Source organism: Melopsittacus undulatus, chromosome 3, assembly GCF_012275295.1.
Source record: "Melopsittacus undulatus isolate bMelUnd1 chromosome 3, bMelUnd1.mat.Z, whole genome shotgun sequence".
In the NCBI taxonomy this organism is placed as follows: domain Eukaryota; kingdom Metazoa; phylum Chordata; class Aves; order Psittaciformes; family Psittaculidae; genus Melopsittacus; species Melopsittacus undulatus.
Genome location: NC_047529.1, coordinates 79,816,704 through 79,835,998, shown reverse-complemented (window position 1 = coordinate 79,835,998; position 19,295 = coordinate 79,816,704). Strand labels below are relative to the sequence as shown.

General features: G+C 39.5%; 1 protein-coding gene across 1 annotated transcript in view; it reads left to right on the top strand.

The window, feature by feature from the left end:
* The window catches only part of PPP1R14C (protein phosphatase 1 regulatory inhibitor subunit 14C), a 56,029-nt gene extending 37,187 nt beyond the window's left edge, over positions 1-18,842 (top strand). The window contains exons 2-4 of the mRNA XM_034061197.1: positions 6,446-6,529; positions 7,750-7,782; positions 17,527-18,842. Of these exons, the coding sequence (XP_033917088.1) occupies positions 6,446-6,529; positions 7,750-7,782; positions 17,527-17,601 (192 nt within the window). The 3' untranslated portion in view covers positions 17,602-18,842. The remainder of the gene's footprint in view (positions 1-6,445; positions 6,530-7,749; positions 7,783-17,526) is intronic.
* Positions 18,843-19,295: the final 453 nt, after the last annotated feature.

Sequence of the window (19,295 nt, the reverse complement as noted above, 5' to 3'; positions counted from 1 at the left end):
GATTTTTAGGTACGAATTCAGTTATTTCTCATGTTGAGACTGAAATCAGGAGGGGAAAAAATTTCTCCACATTGCACGAGAACTTTTAGCAGCTTAGTTTAAACTCTCGTATGTCTAATCTTGGAAATTTAGGAGTGAGAAGACTTGCTTTGTGTTGGAGATGCCTGTTGCCCATTGATGAATGTGTTCTCAGTTTTATCAAGGATCTCCCCTCCTCTTTCAGTTGTGCTTGTCATGTGTGCAAATTTGTTAAATATCAGCAATAAGCTCAAAGATTCTTAGGTGAATAAGTTACCTTTATAGGGAATTAGGAGGGGCTGGACTCTTGCAGTTGGACTCTTGCAGTTCATGTTGGTAGAGAGCCCTGACTATACTTCCTGGGAGCTGAGAGTTGCCTCTTTCTCTGCTTGCAGTGGTCCTTCCTCTGGCCCTTGGCTGAGGAGAAAGGGCACGTAAGAAGGAGGTAGAAGCAATACCCCAAAAGGTAGAGCAGAGGTGGTGGGATTTTACAGGAACCAAGCCATGGTAATAAAAGATGAGGACTAAATTTTTTAGAACAGGAGCAGAGGGAAGTGGGTACTCGAGGGCAAAAGTTAAATTGCCATTCCCCAGACCTGAGAACTGACTCCAGGGAAGATTCTTCCATGCTCTATGGGCCCTTGCTGTGTTTGTAAAGTGTTACCTCCCTCTAGTGGTGTGTGTACAAGGTAATAATAGAATCATAGAACAGTTAGGATTGGAAAGGACCTTAAGATCATCTAGTTCCAACCCCCCTGCCATGGGCAGGGACACCTCACACTAAACCATATCACCCAAGGCTTCATCCAACCTGGTCTTGAACACCGCCAGGGATGGAGCATTCACTACCTCCCTGGGCAGCCCATTCCAGTACCTCACCACCCTAACAGTAAAGAATTTCTTCCTTATATCCAGTCTAAACCTCTGCTGTTTAAGTTTCAACCCGTTACCCCATGTCCTATCACTACAATCCCTAATGAATAGTCCCTCCCCAGCATCCCTGTAGGCCCCCTTCAGAAGGTCTCCACGCAGCCTTCTCTTCTCCAGGCTGAACAGCCCCAACTTTCTCAGTAATGGGCACAGTCTCCTGCTAGCTCCAGTGGTTGAGGGTAGATCAGATGACACTCAGCATCCTTGACTTTTATCCAGCTATTTGTACCATGTTATGTAGATACAGATGCACTAGGTGTTCCTGTGAGATACTGGGTACCTTGCATAAGCCATTCTGCTGACGGGTGGTCACTTAGTGTCCTTCCCTTTCAGGACGTTTAACCGGATCCATGTGAGGTCAGTCTTTGAAGACAGGCTCAGCAGAGATTTCTGTTAAACAGCCACAATGCTGCAGATAATTATGATTATTTAGGAACAGTGGGATCACCAACCCAAAATGAGTCAAAAAATCTGTTAACTTTGCCTTTAATGTCTCTTCACATTTGCTTAATGGACAAGAGTGTTAAAGAAAGGTACCTCTTTCACCAGTCAGGTTGTGGTGAAAGGGGCTGCTGTTCTGGTTAGAGCAGCCTTGGTTCTAACACACCCAACACAGGCTTTTCTGTTAGTTGGAACCAAGACTGGATGGCATGCCCTTAGGGTTGTAGGGCATTGCACTCTGAGTTGCCTTTGAGATTGCACGTTCAACTGACCAGTTGCTAATGAGATAAGTGTCTGAAGTGGGAGAAAATAGTATGTAACTGCATGGTAAGAATTGTATTGTAGTGGAATCAGCATCCTAAACATGGTAACTGATTATCAGCTGTGCACACTGTTGCATGTGTTGGTTGAACCACTTCACTTGGACCAACAGAAATGAGAGAATTATTTTTTCATGTTTAACATTGGATTGCCATGGCTGCTACAGCATTACTGCTGTTAGTAGTTGAGAATTGGAGAAAACATTCTGTTATTTAGTAATTGGGTTGTACCACTAAGGATTCTTATTCCTACTGTAAATGTCCCCAAACCTGGCACTTCTGAGTTTCTTCCTACTCTTTTTAACATATTTCCTAATCTGTTGCTCTTTTTGTGCTGCCAGCAGCTTCATTTTAGCTTTTGTATTTTGACTCTCCACTTAAGTAGGATTAGCTTTACATCAGAAAGAGCTTCTTTTTTGATTCTGGATTAATATTTTTTGACCACTTAAACTGTTCTTTTTATTCTCATTTTTGTCTACTTTTGCCCTGGCTCATAAGTCCCCTGAAATAATTGAATACTTTGAAATGAGGAACACAAGGGTTTTTCCTGTGTGTTCCATACAAATGACTACTTGGGAGTATTCTTTTACCTGTACTAAGTGCAATCCATTCGTAATCCCACCAGGTCACATATGCAACCAAACGTCTTCTAGTACTGGTAGTTTATGGCACTTTTATATATCATCTTGAGACTTCGACAGTTACCTTGCATTGGGGCAGTGCCATCCATATCTGCAGATTAACTTGTTTGAAGCTAGCTGTATTAGATGTCCAGAATGTATTTCTTATTTTTAAATTAAATCTTTTTATATAATGATACTTCTAGAAGAACTGGTCATATTTTCTAGCTTGCTTTGGCCATCTTCCAGGACTTTGAGAGAAATCCCCAATTCAGACAGTCTTAAACTTTCATACCTCTGAAATGTATGGTACTTTCCTTCCTTTTTCTTCAACTTCCTCTGTTTGTCCTTTCAGGTTGTTTCTAAACTCACTGTAAAAATGATGGCTTTAGCTTCTCCTTTCTCTCCCAGACTTAAAATTTAAAGTAAAACCCAACCAAACCTATTTCGTTATTTCCCAGCATGGTAAAATGATGCACAATGAATGGGCAGTAAGGATGAGAGGCAGCAGGCTAATTTGAAAGCTGGGTTTATAGTGGCAAGTTATCCATAGGGCAGCTATCACCCTTTAAATTTTAAAGCTTCAGATAAATGCTTAATTGGTAAATACTTGTAACAATATCAGACCTGTTCTTGCTCTCCTGGAGGTGCTATCCTCAATAGCCAATAGACTAGGGAGTGCAAGAGTTCTTCACGTGCCCCTAGAAGATCCATCCTTTTGTCTTACTCTGCTGTGGAAAGTGATTTCAGAGGCTTTTCCCTTATTTCACTAAGGGATGCTCACCTGTTACTGTTCCGTTCACTGCTGGGGCTGTGATCACCTCTGCCAAAGGCTAAGTAGAAAACAGTTGGAGAGGTTGTAATGTCTTAAACTGCTACAGCTATTTATTACTTAATGTATGTCTGTGCCCCAAGGCATTTTCCCAGTAGCCTGCAAAGAATTCGTGCAACTTAAATAACCACAGGGCTGTCTTCCAATGTGAGATTGAGTTTAAATTGCATTAAATAGCACGGAAGCTAACGCTTGTGATATTCTTAGACTTCTGAATACTCAAGCGTAAAGCAGTTCATGTCTTGCTTATATTGTTAATGCAAAGTGGAAAGAGGGTGCTTAGAAAGAATGTCCATCCTCCCTTCCTCTGTTTCAGTTGATGGGTGTTTGCACTCACAACCCCCAGACCTCTTCTATTTTAGCTTCTCTGGGGGCTGCTCCCTGTCAGCATGCTTCCCCCCGTTCCCCTCCCATTGTCTGCTATTTGCAGCACCTTGTCTTCCTCTCACTGGATCAGAACATGGCAGTGCTTTGGTTTCCCTGCACAGCCTAACGGCATGAACAAGATTCTTAAAATATGACCTTCCTGCTATGCACAGCCCCTTTCAGGCTTGCTCCAGCCTACTCTGGGTCTAGCTGCTCAATTGTTGTAGGATCAACCACACTTATCTTGCCAATAAATTGAGGCAAACAGAAATGAGAGGGAAGGAAGAAAGAGTCATTACAGGTGTTGTGGGGTGGTCAGGCTCCTGACCTAAGCACATGTTTTTCATACGTAACATAAAACTCTCGGGATCATGCAGTATAATAGTTCAGATAGGGAAAAATGCTTTGATTATATTCTTTCATTCAGCCAAAAATAAGAGCAAGTGTTACCTTTTTGGGCTTACACCCCTCCATTTGTGTTGTCTATCAGAGTTCAAATTTGCTACGTAGTGGTGAAAATACACATGACCTTTTGCAGAAAACTTAACTTAATTAAAGGCCAGTATGTCAGGCACAGCAAGCTATCTTGTTTCTGAAGTATCCCTAACTTATTTTTTGTTATGGTTTTCGTTGAAGTAGAGGTGGTGTGTTACCTCTTATACCAAAGCTTAAGTGAATTACTGGCATAGTTGCCCTGTGGACAAATGGCAGTGTGAACCTTGAAGATGTAAGACAAAATTGATGTGAAGGAGGTAAGAATGATGAGGGACAGAAGCAAGAATTTCTCCCACATGACTGGTACCAATCAGGGTAAAACTAACCTTTCAGGAGTGCTCAGCTTCAACAAAGCGTGATCACGAAAAAAGCATTATATATCTTCTAGGGTATTCCCCCCCACACACTGTTGCCTTTCAACGTAATTTCAGTTTGCTAGAATGCTGTTCTGACAGGCAAGAATTCAGAATGTGTATCTTGACAAAATATTCGATGCGCAGAACACTTCTGAGCACACAGATGCACGTCCATGGATGTGTATCTTAATATATTTACAGTATTAATGGTGGTAACTCCATGCACCCTATCTCAACAGTATTTTTAATGAGCTGCTTAGAATGTTCAGGAGGTTTACTGTCTTATTTGGGGAATTTCTGGTTCTCAGTGTGGTTTGCTAATTAGTAGTATTGGATAGTAAGCTAAGGGTACCACTGCTAGGGATTAATATTTATACTTTCCAATCTGGTGGGTTTTGCTGAATAACTCTATAGTCTGTGGAAGACTTCTTACTCTTCCCCTCATGTTTAAATTGCTAGTGAGCCTATAGGATTAGATTAGGAACTTCCTTATTGCCAGATTGTGTTACAGTGACTAGTATTTTTATGATTCATCTCAGCAAATGCTCACACTTCCTTTCTGACTAAAATGCACGTTGACAAAGAGTGAACTTGCTAATTGGGCAAAGGACGTGCTTTGCGTACTTTTATTCATTGGCCTGCATGGCTGTGTACAGAAATGTTTCTGTACGCTTTCCTTCACAGGTGGGGAATGGGGAACTTAATCATCCTACTTTTCTCCTTTCTCCTCATATCCAAATAAATGTTGAGCAGCTGGAATTTTAGCTGGAGCTGTTGATACAAGTATTTGGCACTTTGGTACTTAACCTTTGTCAGATTAACTTGAGCTAATTTGTAACCTTCTTTGCTAATGTTTGAACTCTTATCCAGTAGAAAAGTGACTTTGGTGGCAGTTGCTGTTGGAGATGTTGAATGATTTCACAATTGTTAAAATTTTGCAGATCGATGGGCCCATCATATTTTTGTCAAAATGCTTCTTTAAAGGATCTTGAAAAATGTTGTTGGGATACAATGAGATAGCTGCTGCTGGGGATACTGGTCTTGTTGCTTCATCCTGGCTCTCAAATCCAGCCTCCCCTTTGGAGGCTTTTTCTTAGGTCCCTGTTTTCATTCAGGAGGTGCTAAGGTGATGCAGTGCCAGTGAGCTGATCAATGACAGCGTACTTGTGAGAGGGCAGACTCACAGTGCCCATGCATTGGCTTGGATGGAGCAGGGGAAGCAGAGGAGCCATGTGGCTGTGGCACTGAGGCCACTGTGAGGGTGGGACTTTGTGTGGCAAGGGGAGAACCTGAGACCAGAGTGTTTTGTCTGTGTAGTGAGATGCTTCTTTTATCATTTTGAAGTGCATTTTATGTTGTGAAAATGCAAATAATGGCCAGCAGACTGTGAATGCAATTAATAGGGATATCTGTGGATGAATTTTCTTTGGGATTCCAGAGCTTGGGGATCCTTCAAAATACGTGGTCTGCTGCTCTAAATCAGGGAGCAACGTGTCTGATATGGTGGTGGTGGTGCAGAGGCAGAAATGTATGGGCAGTGGAGATTAAAAATTATCTGAAATACTCTATGCTTTAGATTTTGCACTTCACTGGAAATCTGAACTTTTCTAGTGGATGTATGTGGCTTACAAGGATGTATGTCATCTTTGTAAGCCAACTTTGAACAAGAGAGATCTTCCATAGTGTAACAAAATAAGCAGTCCAATCAAGAATGAGTTCAAAGCAAGTTTGTGGATTGCTGCAGCTTTTATCTCCTTCTTCCCATAGCTCTTCTTCATCCTCTTGCCCAGTACTGTGAGAATAGCATGACTTGTGCTGCTGGGCATGGGTTAGTAACACAACACCTGGCTGAGATGGAAGGATTGTTTAAGAGCTGTCACCTCCTGTGGGGTCATGGCTTGGTCTTCTTCTGGCCCTGGAGCAAAGAATCAAGCCACCTTCCCTTACTGATTTCCTTCTTGCCTGACTGAAGGCAGATGGGGTTATGTGTGCTATCACTCGGCTGCTTTTGAAGTTAGTTAAAGGATATATATCTCTATCGACTATGTGGGAATTTTTGCTTTTCAGGAAGAAGAGATGCCAGATGTAGAAATTGACATTGATGACCTTCTTGATGCAGCCAATGAAGAGGAGAGGGCTCTCAAATTACAGGTAATATTATTTCCTAATTTCAAATTAGAATGTTGCTGAATTAATGCATCTGGTTCCATATCTTGTGTTTGATTAGAACTGAGAGGTTCCTAGGTCTGAGTTTAACATAATCTGCTGGACTATAAAAAGGTAATCAAAATCCTTTAGGCTAAAAATTTTCTGGAAGGTAGGTGATAACAGGAGTAAATAACGAGTTAAAAGAATAGAGTAATATAGGGAGATACGCTGAGACAGATTAGATTCATTAAACTTTTTACAAGTATATGAAATAAAAAACTGGAAATTGTTTCTCTGTCTATACCAGCTAGGATTTGGAGCCCATTGAGTTATCTTGGGGTAGCTTGTCTAAAAGCTTGAGGAAAGGATAAGGTGATCAGATGCAGGAATTAGTAGAGAAATTCGAAAGCTGTCTGCTGAAATTAAACTCTTCAAACCAATTCTCTAATTCTCTGAATTCTGCTTGAGGTTAAAGTTTATTAATGGAAGAATGGTGGAAGAAACATCATTATCTTAATAGAGATATATCTAATATATATCTAATTCAAGATAGAAAATGAATATGAGGGTCTCTTTATAATCTTTTCAGATGCATTGAAGAAAGGAAACCTGTGAGTGGTTTGCCCTCAGCTCTCTTCTGGGAGGTGATTAATGTGGTGCTTAAATGCACCACATCTGATTTGCAGTGCCTGTTGGCACTCTTTTCTCAGTGCCCATTGCCCAGCCACAGAGACATGGGACATGGCTCTACACTATTTACTCAGCGTTCATAAATAACTTTGCTGCTTCTACCTAAACTAGCTGCTGCAGCTGTGCTGCCAGGATCCCTGACCTAGCTAACAAACTAGCAAAGGTCTATAGGTCTGTACTTCTGCATCACAAAGACTGTGGTGCACTCACAGAAAGCTGCCTTTCACATGTGTATTCCTGGGAGAACCGTTCTTGGATTCTCATTCATTTTTCTTCAAGAGGGGGATTTTATAACTTCCAGCCTTGAGAAAGAAGCCATCACTTCTCTCATGTTGCAAATTATTCTGATCCATCTAGGCAGGGAACAAAGGTGACTTGCTGTAATGATAGGTTTTCAGTAGTTTCATAATCCAGTGTTTCCTGGTTCCTTCTCCTCTTCTTTCCCCATTCCCTTGCCAGTTTTTATGCTGTAGAGTTGTTTATGTTCACTGTTATTCTGTATTGGAACTGACACTTTCATATTTTGCTTCTAGGAAACTCTTGTAGATTGCTACAAACCAACAGAGGTAAAAAGACTTTTCTTAAATACTACTTATGTTTGGGAAGTGTAGCAACGTTCAAGCTAAAGTAACTTTTTTTTATACTGTTGATAAAGTAAATACAGGAATATTAACAGAGAACTGGTGGGCTTGGGGTTTTATATCCTAGGAATGTTTATTCTTGTCACTTGACTACAGTAGGAACAGGATTGGGCCCTGTGGAGGAGCTCCTGATCATTCCAGCTGAAGTATCTATTGTCTTCTGTAATGTTCTTGATTTTACTTTACCCACGCTGAAAGTTGTCATATTACAAGAGTACTAAACACAATTCTCGTCACATGGTTAAAACCCTACTATATTTGCATGAAAAATCAACTTGAGAGATGGACTGTGTGCCCTTCAATGTGAAGGCATTAAATTTTATCTCTGAAGGGAAAAATGTTTATTCTGGGAGCTGTTACTTAGGTATGCAGCTCAGCTAATTGTTTTTGTGAATAGACTTGAATACAGTTGTGGGATAACATGAACTAGCAGGATTTGAGCACTCCATTTTCAACTTGAATATTCAGATGTGTCCAGTGCCAGTATAGCTTACTTCTCATATAGTAATGTGTGCTTACTAGGAGGAGTAAATCATAGAATTATAGAATGGTTTGGGTTGGAAATACTGTAAGAAAAGCTTGGAATTGTTGTAAAAACCAACCAACCAACCAACCAAAAACCCCACGAAAATCAACCACTAGGTTGTGTGACATTTTCTTGGTTCAATTTATAGAGTCAGTGCTTTTCCACCTGTGGCTTTTGTGTAGTACTTAGTGTGGTTGGCTAATGAGATTTTTCTAGTCAGGAACCTTTCAGCTCTGCATGACTTCAAAGCTAGGCATTTGTTTTTTGAAACAAGGCTGCACATAGCTTGCTTCCTTTGTAACCTCTACAGCTGTAGCTACTTAAACTGTTGGGGCTTAGGGTAGTCAGGCTGTTAGGAAGAGCCACTGGTATAGTTAAATAGACACTTCTCTGTTTATCAGAGACTTTCTTCAGGGCTTTTCCTTTTTTTTTGGTGGTAGACTGGGAAAATTCTCCAGAATTGCTATTGCAGTTCATGGCACTAACTTTTTGACAGTGCAGGGAATTGACCCAGAAAAAAATAGCAGGCTAACGCTTCTATATCTTGGTCTGTGTTGTACCTTGGTTTCTTCACAGCAGATAACACAAGTCTCCCATTATGGAGATGACAGGCCAAAATCAAAATCTACAGTTGTCTCACTGTAGTAATGCTGCACTACAGATGACCCCTTTCAGCCTTTGAAGATGTAATATGAATTATTTTTCTTAGCTCTGAAGCTGGACACTTAATGCAAGGATAAATTTTGAGCTGTGACATGGGTGCAGGATAGATGTCAGTGAGGGTTCCACTGGAAACCTTGGTCATAGAACTGCAGGAAATGCTGCACTGGTAATTAAGTTGGCATGGCAGTTTCCAGGAAACAACATCCTGAACATGTGTACTTTACTGCTCTCAAGGCAACTGGATCAAAGTGACATTTTAATACTGAACTTGGGACTTGTCTCTTCAGTCCTTTGCTGATGGGATGGAGGCTGCTCCTGTACCTGGAAGAATATCCATCTTCCTTGACAATCTTTTGAGATAGCCAAGTTGAGCAGAGTATTTAATCCACTCTTCTGAGAGGACAGTTGCCAAAAGGGGAGCATTTTCCCAGGATTATTTTCACAACAGCAGCTTTTCCTTTTCATCTGTACTATGATAAGCCCAGTAATACTGCATGACTACTAATTTAGTCAAAATAGTGATTCTTTTTATTTGCCATGTGTGGACTAAAGAAGAGCCTTAAATTAGCTTAAGCTTGCTATATGAGGATCTGCACCTTGTCTGGAAAATCTGAAATCCTTTCATATTTTCAGACCATTCAAAACCACTGAGGTAATTGGTTTGTGAAGGGCTTTCTGGAAGATCTGTGGTGGATGAATGTGAGCTGATGGAATTTCTCCTGACCAATCAAATGCAATCAACCAAGTACACTAGGGATTTTAACATTGAGAGTTACACAGTTTGCAAAAAAGGCAGTAATCCCTAACTGGGGAAAAATGTAATATGTCATCTCTACTCTTCAGAACAGAAGGAAAAATGGTACAGCAGGTAGAAAACTTAATAACTTGAAGCTCTGACCTCATCTGTTTAAAAGCAAACAAACAAAAACACAAAACAAAACAAAAAAACCCTGAAAAACCAACAAAAACCAAAGCAAACCCCAAACAACCCCCTATGAGTCCTAATGTGTATTGTAAATAAGTTTTGCTTACTGCCTTCCACTTAGGCTAATGGTTAAGGAAAGACTGAGGGATTTTTGCATGTATTCTGGACGGACTTTTTGTCAGAAGAAGGAGAGTTATTCAGGTCACTTGAAAGGTGGAAGGAATTCTCATCCTTTAATAAATTGGCCGAAGACAATAGCTGACAGTAATGTATGAGGAACTGCTATGAAGTCTTTCTTCTAAGGGGAGATATATAGTCTGTTAAATGTGATCTAAAATGTTAAAAGCACTTTTTTTGTAAGCTAGCAGTTATGGCTGTTGCTTCAATTTGTATGGAAATATGCTTAATGTGGAAATCTTCTTGTGAAGAGCCATGTAGTTTGCTCAAATAAGGCAACTAAAGGTTATTCAGGAAAGCACACACAGTATGTTTTTGAGTGCTGTTTGAGTTTACGTGAATGATTCTTGAATTAAAATGTTGATTTCCTATCAAGATATATATGCAGTGCAACTGATGAGTCGTTCAGTCATTAAAAATTAGTTTTGTAAAATGATTTATGTAATTTCTAGGCACAGTTGCCAACTTGGTTGTTTCTACAAAATAATAATTAAAAAAACTTCCAACACCCCAAAACCACCCCAAAAAGAACCCCAGTGTGTTTATTGGTGTTAATTGCTGTAATATGTGACTTGTATTTATATTTGACATCATTTTACTTCAACCACAACCTCCTTTTTTTGTGTGGTTAAGATGTGCTTGTTGAAGAGAAGTTGAGTTTCTGCCTGACTTGAGGCATAGGCTTTGGGATCTCAAATGTGAACAGTGATTTGACATGTGATGGTTGTCTTCCTACCATGCACTACTCAGTGCCATGCTTTACCTGTGGAAAATCCCACTCAGACCTTTGTCAAGTTTCTGCCTTGGTTCTAAGTGATGAAGAATTTTAATGCAGGTTACAGGGAATTTTAAGTCTCATGTTAGCAGTGAATGTAACAAAGAAATTTAAATATAATCTGTAATCTTGATGATAGGGTATTGATACTTGACAATAGACTCATTATTTATAATAGGAAGGCTGTTGTGGCCATGAAATCAATGAGATTTTGTCAAGATGCATACTTTGAAGAGAGCCAAATTTATGTTATTGTATCTCTGCTATTGGTAGCAACTAGACCACCCATATGGACTGGGCTTTGGAGAAAATATGAAGTATTAGTGTCTGATATGAAGTAAAACTTCTGCTAGTGGGGCTGCCAAAGTTACCACAGGAAAAATGAATAATAGCCTGTTAAACTACTGTGGGAGAGAAATCCAGTGAATGGGCAATTTTTATGTTTACTGACTCTAAAAGATGCAGCTGAGCTACACAATGTCTGCACATAACCAATAGTTGATGAGAATGAGATAAATTAGATTTGGAGTTCCTTTGTTTCTGTCTTTCTTCATAGAAAGAATATGAATACATGAAGCTTCAGTCAAATAGGCTGGAGATCTCTCCCACTCAGGCAGGATTAAATCTGTCTAAACCATCTTGTTAGTATAATTTTTTATTTAGTGCAAAATGGGAGAAAAAGTAGCTGAAATTACATCCTTGAAGGAAGTTGCTTTGTTGGTAACTTGTAATTAATAACATTTTCCCATGCGATTTCCAAACAATGTGAAATTATTGTGAGTATTCTCTGGAGAATTTGGGCAGACATTTATGTCATTGACAGTTACTTCAGTGGCCAAACTATTTCAGCAGCTTTTAACACTTAATTCTGGGAAAGGTAGAGAGCATTTAACTATATGCTTCCCTAAGTTTAATTCTTAGTTGGAACAAGTAACGGGCTTGTGACTATTTTGGTTATGCCTTCAGATAATGTGTATTTAATATATAGACATGAATAAAAAGCTCAACCATGCTGAAATAGAATCTCTATAAACTTTTGACAGATTATATATATATTTTTTGTCCCTACTATGTTAGAAACCTGTATAAGTTAATATCACTGGTTTTGGTCTTTTTTTGTTCTTGTGTTGTGTTTTTTTTTTTAAATATAAATATAAGGCAGCAATACACTGCCTTATGATTAGATTAAAAAGTACATTTTTGAAGCAATAGTAACTAAGATGTGTTCAAAAGCCTCAGCAGTGTGTGCTGCCTTAGATCTGGGTGAGCCTAAGAGCTCATAGACATTTATTGCAGCTTAGCTGATGAGTGGTAAGTTATTAAGCCACTGTAACTGTATTAAGTGTCCATATTACTTGAAATCAAATAGGACAAATTGTAGGAAAAAAGTTAAGAAACAAGCATATTTAAAAGTAGTGCAGACAGAAGCATTTCTAGAAAAACATGATTTCTTGATCATCCATTTAACCACTCTGAATTCACTGAACTGAAACTGTTTATGTGCCTGCTGAGATCTGCCCTACATTGTACTACAGTGTTGGAGGCAATTAAGCTTGCATGCTTTCATTTCTGCAAGTGCTCATGAATATAACTTAAAATACCTATAGCAATATTATAGCAAAAAGAAAAAAAAAACTGAAAGAGGGTAGATTTAGGTTAGATATTAGGAAAAAATTCTTCACTGTGAGGGTGGTGAGACACTGAAGCAGACTGCCAAGAGAAGCTGTGGCTGCTTCATCCCTGGCAGTGTCCCAAGACCTGGCTGGATGGGGCTTTGAGCAACCTGGTCTAGTGGAAGATGGCCCTGCCCGTGGCAAGGGGTTGGAACTGGATGAGCTTTAAGATCACTTCCAACACTAATCTTTCTACAATCTTATGACTATTACAAGTATGGTGATTTGACAAGAATAAGGTGGGCTTGTTTTCATGCTGCCGAATTGGAGAATAGCTAGACTGCAGCCTTGACCATAGCAAAGCTTTGTTGTATGTAACCAGTGCCTTTTACTGTTTTAGCTCACCAAGCTCAATTGATGCATATTGTCCTCCTCTGGGCACTGATGGTGCTGAGGCCTCACTGGAGAGCCCATGCTGATTGGATTGTTCAGTGAAGCTACAGAGATTCTGCTGCACCCATTCATGCTAATACAAGGCAGCTTCTAGCCTCATTCTCCCAGATATGTGCCTTGTTAGTTCCCTTATTTGTATTTTGATCAGCTTCAGGCTTGCGCCTGTGTGGAAGTGAAGGTGTTTGGCAATAGGGTTCCCTTTTTTTCTTTTTAATTCCCATTCAGATGACATTTTTGAGCTATTGTTTGGTTTGTTGGCCAAGTAGCTATGGAGATTGCTCTTCTGGCTGACTTTACTTTTTACATCCAACTAATCAGGCTCTCTCCAGGAAATAGCCTTGGGCAAACAGTCAAGGAAATATTTTTTTTACTTTGCTGCAGGGAAATAAAGCTGTGGAGGAAAGCTGGTTTGGGGTTCTCTTTGTGCTCTAGTGAAGCAGGAGGACTAAAAACCCTAAATTTTGGTTTAGGAACTGGTCCTAGAACATGTGTACTGTTTGTGGAAGAGAGATCTGGAGAGACAAAGTCTATGTATTCTCCAGAATTAATTGGAAGACTTTGAATAGGAAGCCTGGAATTCATTGTCTAGCAAATAACCTCATTAAAACAGTGAATCACACCTCCAAAGCAGAGAGGTGATTTCCTCCCCTTTCCTGAATTATCATTTCACCTTCCTTTGTTGTCTTTAGAGTTTTCTTTTTAAATTCTGCATTAGATTAATGCTTTGCTGAAGCAAATGTCTTTAATTCAAGGGAAAGCTTTGCAGAAGACAAGTGCCTATGGCCAATTATAGATGAGTTCTAATGAACTATAGATTTAGTCTGTCTCATTTAAATTTGCCTTTACAACAGGAAAGATGTCTTCTAGAAACAATGATTTTGTATTATGAATTAACAGGCTTCTCAATACTTTCAACAAAACCATATGTAAAGGTGGTCTCACAGAATATCTGTAAAGAGAATTTAAACAGAGTTTGGATATTTTTGTGGTTATCTTTTTTTGGTGGTGTGATTTTTTTTGTTGGTTTTTTTTTTTCTTTTTCCTTTTTTTTTCCCCTCCCTCCCCTTTGCCAAGCCCCAAAGTGCTGTACAAGATTTTTCTTCTATTAAAAGCAGATGCGGCCTGTGTATTTCTGGTTGTAGCCCTCCAAGGAATAATTCATAAATTCTTGAGTCTTAAGCTGAATTACTGGTAGGGTTCTCCAACTCTACGAATAATGAAGTATTATGTAAGCATATATAAGTAGATAATCCAACCTGTGTTACAGAACTATTTTAAACATAGATTGGTACATGATCAGCATTCAAATGCATGATGCTAAGCTTCAGCATGTCTCCTAGAGGGGGATTTCAATAAAATTCACCATGTAAAATGAATTTTGTGTATGAGGTTGAGATAGATGTGGATATTACGCCTTCTATTATGCCTTGACTTGAATGTCCACAAGGAATAAAACCCCAGTTTTTGAGTGATATTTAAAGAAAACAAATGTGCATTACTGTCGTAAAGATGAGTTGGTTAATTATAAAGGGAAGGCTTACTGAAATGGTGTGAAGTCTCCTTTCCTGCCTCCAAGAAGGAAAATGTGCACCTCTTCTAGAATGCTGCCTTTTCTTGATGGGGAGCTGTCAGACAAGAAAGGCACAAGCACTGGAGCACAACTGTGTTGATGACAGCCAGCTCCATACAAGTGTCAGATGCAAAATGGTACCTAAACCAGAAATGTACTGAGCGAATGCTGTGGTTTGCACACTCGTGGGGTGTGCACAACAGTCCTACTGGGTTATGTAGAATGTCTGCCACATAAAAAATGCTCTTGTTGGGTTTTATTGCAAACCTTTATTTCAAGAAACATAGTTCCAGAGGGGTAAAGCATTTTCAGTTCTTGTATGTACTACTTCAAATGAATACAGCTCCCTTCCCCGTCATTACAAATAGCCTCAATTGCTTCAGATCTGCTAAGGGTGTTACCCTACAGTTTGGTTTATTTTGACAGCACTAAGAAGTTTCTAGGTAGTGTGAAACTTGCTTGAAAAGTTCAATCAAATATCTTCTTTTGCAAAAGAAGGTGCTTGTGGTACCACTTCCACTTCGGAGTATCAGGAGAACTCACCTCCCTTCTTGTAATGTCATATTGAAAAACAACTGACCCTGGCTGTGTTTCATATCCAAGGGAAACTTGCTCCAAATTCTTCTGAGTTGTGGAGGAAAATGGAGAGAGAGATGGCAGAGGTGCCTCTCAAACAGGCATATCCCAAATGGATACAGTCAGAGTACAATGGATTTACCTGTCCACTCTGCACTTGACCCTCCCTGCAATGCTCTTGCTTTCAGCTTCTATGAAGCAGTTGGGTAGTTCCCAGTTGTAGTGTCTTGTGGTGAATGAAGGTGGTAGAGATTATTTGTGGCTTTAACAGATGATTAATAAAGTCTTCCAAAGGGGAAAACTGAATTTCAGCTCACTCCTTCCCAAAGGTGTCTCTTAATCTGGTGTTTCACAAGTGAAAATAGCTTTTTAAGGAGAGAGCTGTTGAAGGCAATACTAATTGCATTAATCTGAAGTAAAAATCTTTTAAGGTAACTTTAGAGAGTTTATTTCTGTAAGGGTTTTACTGCAGGACTTCATTTAAGTTTGGTAGTAAAACACCTAAAAGTGTGTTTATGTGTTCCAAACAACACCATGCCACGTTAGTTTTGCATTATCTAGCAGGTGTTTACAATGATGAAAGGGTAATGCAGAACCAATGAATAGTGCATTGAAAGTTGTGAAGTTTTAGTTAACCTGTCTCCTTCCATTTTCTGATCTCTGAATAGAGGAGTACTGTACTCTGGGAAGTTTAGAGTGGGTATTGTTGCAGTGGCTTGTGGCTATATGGAAAAAGACAGATTTTAGTAGATAGAGGGAGAGAATTTGAGATCTTAACAAGTCTACTTCTCTGGTCATCCCTTTAGGCTGTCTGTTCAGGTGGCAAACGCAGTATTGTTAAGCTCTACATGTACTGTGTACTGGCCTTGATGTAGTTAGTTCAGGAGTGGAGGCCAGAATATGAAAGGCTCTCAATGAGCATTTGTAGTTCACACTGATGTGTATGCTGCGCTGCCTTTGCTGCTGTTAGTTGAAGCCGCAGCTAGTGTTGTTGCAACAATAACCATGATGCAACAGTACATTCAGTACAGTATAGATGTGCATAAACTATCAGAAAATTAAATTGCTCTGTTGGGGTGATACCTGCCAGGATTGTGGTACCACCACAAAAAACTGACCTCTCTTAAATTGAAATACACATTTATAGAGGATTTTCTTATGCACAACGTAGCACTTGGATAATGTATGATTCAGTGTGACTTTTCTGAAAGGTACTGTATTGCCGTTTAGGTGGTGACCTTGTACACTGGGATTTTTAGCCTCAAGCATTTGGCTAGGAAGTCATGCTTTTTGTCCTCATAGAATCATAGAATGGTTTAAATTTGAAGGGACCTTAAGGATCATCTAGCTCCAGCCCTGCTTCCATGGGCAGGGACACCTTCCACTAGATCAGGTTGCTCAAAGTCCCATCCAGCATGGCCTTTCGCATCAACCTGGCTGACTAAACCTGTAATTACATTCCATGTTTATAGCTAAATGATTTAATGATCAGAACCTTTTTGTAGGTGTATATGTAGTACTGTAAGATAAACCTTATTCTCCAATGTGACAGTAAGGGGGTGATTTAGCTTTTAATACACCTGCAGTTGCTATAAGAAATTATATTCCAAAAGGATTTCAGATAATGGTGCAACTGTAAGCTTCTGTTCTCCCACAATTTGAAAAGAGAAAATCTCCTGAAACTGAGGAAAGTATCACTGTGAATAAAGACTTGGCCCATTAATACTTTATTTCTGAATAGCGTCATTCACTGAACTCTACAACCAGTTTCACTTAGCATAACCTAGTGGTGCTGCCTCTGGCTCCTTGTTCCTGCCTTGCCTCAGACTGGCACAAGTGTTGGTGTGGGGCTGTGTGGTGAGCCTCACTAGAGAGCTGAACCAGATTCAAAAGTAACAGGGCAGGAGGAAAAACAGTTGAGATTTCAGCTGGATCAGCTTTCTGTTACAGCTGAGTATGCAGCCAACCAAAAGGCTAGTGCCAGCATTGAGAGTGGTGAGAGAAACACCCCTTTTTGCAGGAGTGTGGATTTCTGTGCAGGCTTAAACTGTGAAAGTCATCTTTAATTGTGTGCATTGTATCCAGACATAGATTTTGCTTGATTGAGCAGTTGGTAGAAGGGCCTGTGTAGTAAAAGCCTGAAAGGTGGCTAGTAACTGAGCCTGAACACTCACTCATTGAGAGGAAAAGCTAGTTATTCACACCTCCACTGTGTGATGAGAGTATGCATATAAGATTCTTGGAGATCAAGCCAGAGAAATTCCAGCTTAGCAGTAAAAGCTTAAATAAAAATGTATCACTTCCTTTGATGATTTTTTTCTTTTAAACCCAAAATCACGGCATTATGGGATCGTTAAAGTTACTCATGTTTTCTAATCTTTTTTTCCGTAGGAATTTATCAAAGAGCTGCTAACTCGGATAAGAGGAATGAGGAAACTCAGTCCCCCTCAAAAGAAGAGTATATAAATAACTCAAAGTAGTAGCACTCTGTAAAAGACATGGCAAGGGAAATGGGACTTTGAATACAAGACCTCTATTAAAATAATTGTCTTTCTTCACAACTTTTTGATTTCATTCAGTTTTGACTCAAGGAATTTCTTTTGTGTGTTTTAAGGGTTCTTTTTTAAGTGTCAATTTTTTTTTAAATCAAGAATATCAACAATTTGGATGCTGCTCAACTTTCACTTGAGGATTACTGAAGTGAAGAATCCAAGAGTTAGTGATGAGGGGCAGCAAGCCTGCTTGGAGAACCAGAAGATCTTATAAATTTACAGAGCTAGGAGACTTCTCCTTGCAACAAGTTGGATAACATTTAAGTTGGTTGTACATTTGACTCATGGATGTCAAGTTTCTTGTGCTTGTCTGTACATAAATTATAAAGTGGGTTGTGAATACTGTTTCACATGGATGGAAGGAAGTTTGTTACAGTAAATTATTTAAGTGGTGGTTATTGCAAATTTGCTACCAGAAGGTACCAATTAAGATTACTAAAATGAGTGCTGCCATTTTTCTAAATACCCTTAAAGCAGCCCAGTGAAGAATTTCATCATATCTTCTTATTTAGACTGCAGCATATGAGAATTGGGAAATTTAAGGGCTTAATTTGTAGACTTAAGAATTATTTGATTGATGCTTTGCCAGATCATTTCTTCTCCACCTCATGCTGTATTGGAACTGTGCTAACCTATACCGAATAAGGGCCTGCAGTGATATCTAGAGAAATGTCTATCACCATTTGAAAGCTGCTTCACGTGGAGGAAAGGCAGTGCTACCAAAATTAGTTACAAGCATTGTTTGTATTTAGTGATGTGGTCTTAATTGAATGCAGTTTCCTTTCCTGTTAAAGTGGGCAAAGAGTATTACAGTCTTTGTTTATGGCTTTGCCCTGAGAAGTGGGGAGACTTCTTAACTTGGGCTCTGTTACTCGTAAAAGCAGAACAGAAAAGAGATCCTTGCTCCCTCTTGGAACATGCCCATGAAAATGTTCAATAAGCTACCATATACTGGTAGGTGACACTAGTCAGGCATTTTATATCAAGGGTGCTCTGAACATATTTTATTTTTCAAAAGAAGTACATGTTTGTGAATTTTATGTATACTGGCAAGCTTTTTTAATGTATTTAATTTTGTAATGTTTACTGATGATTTTATTTACCAGATATTTACTCAAATAAATGGAACAACTTGTGACTTGTTACATGTATACTTCACAAGACTGCTGTTGCTGAGTAGGTTGATAAATGGATTTGCTCTTCAAAAAGAGAAGCCTGTGAGGGGGTAAGTACATGGGAATCCAGCTGTATAGACCTTAATTGGCTTCCAAGATGCCCAGTATCTCTGAGTCAAACTCCTGTAAGCTGGTGCACATCTTCACTTTTTAAAGTCTTCTCCAGATGAATCCTTCCTTCCCTCTGCCCTGGGGGGTTAAAAAAGGAGAAAAAAAAGAAAAGAAGGCTTGGAAATTATTTCAGATAAATGCTGCTGCTTCATTTTTTTCCTTCCACAAGAGGTGAGTGTAAGGGAGGGCTTACCCCGGGTGACTCAGTTCTCCACTGAAGGTGTGGCAGAAGGGGGTTTTTCAGGCACTCTGCCTTTCTCTCCACCTGTATCTCTCTGAATCTCAAAACATTCCAGCAGCTCTGAGAAAAGGGTTGGTCAGT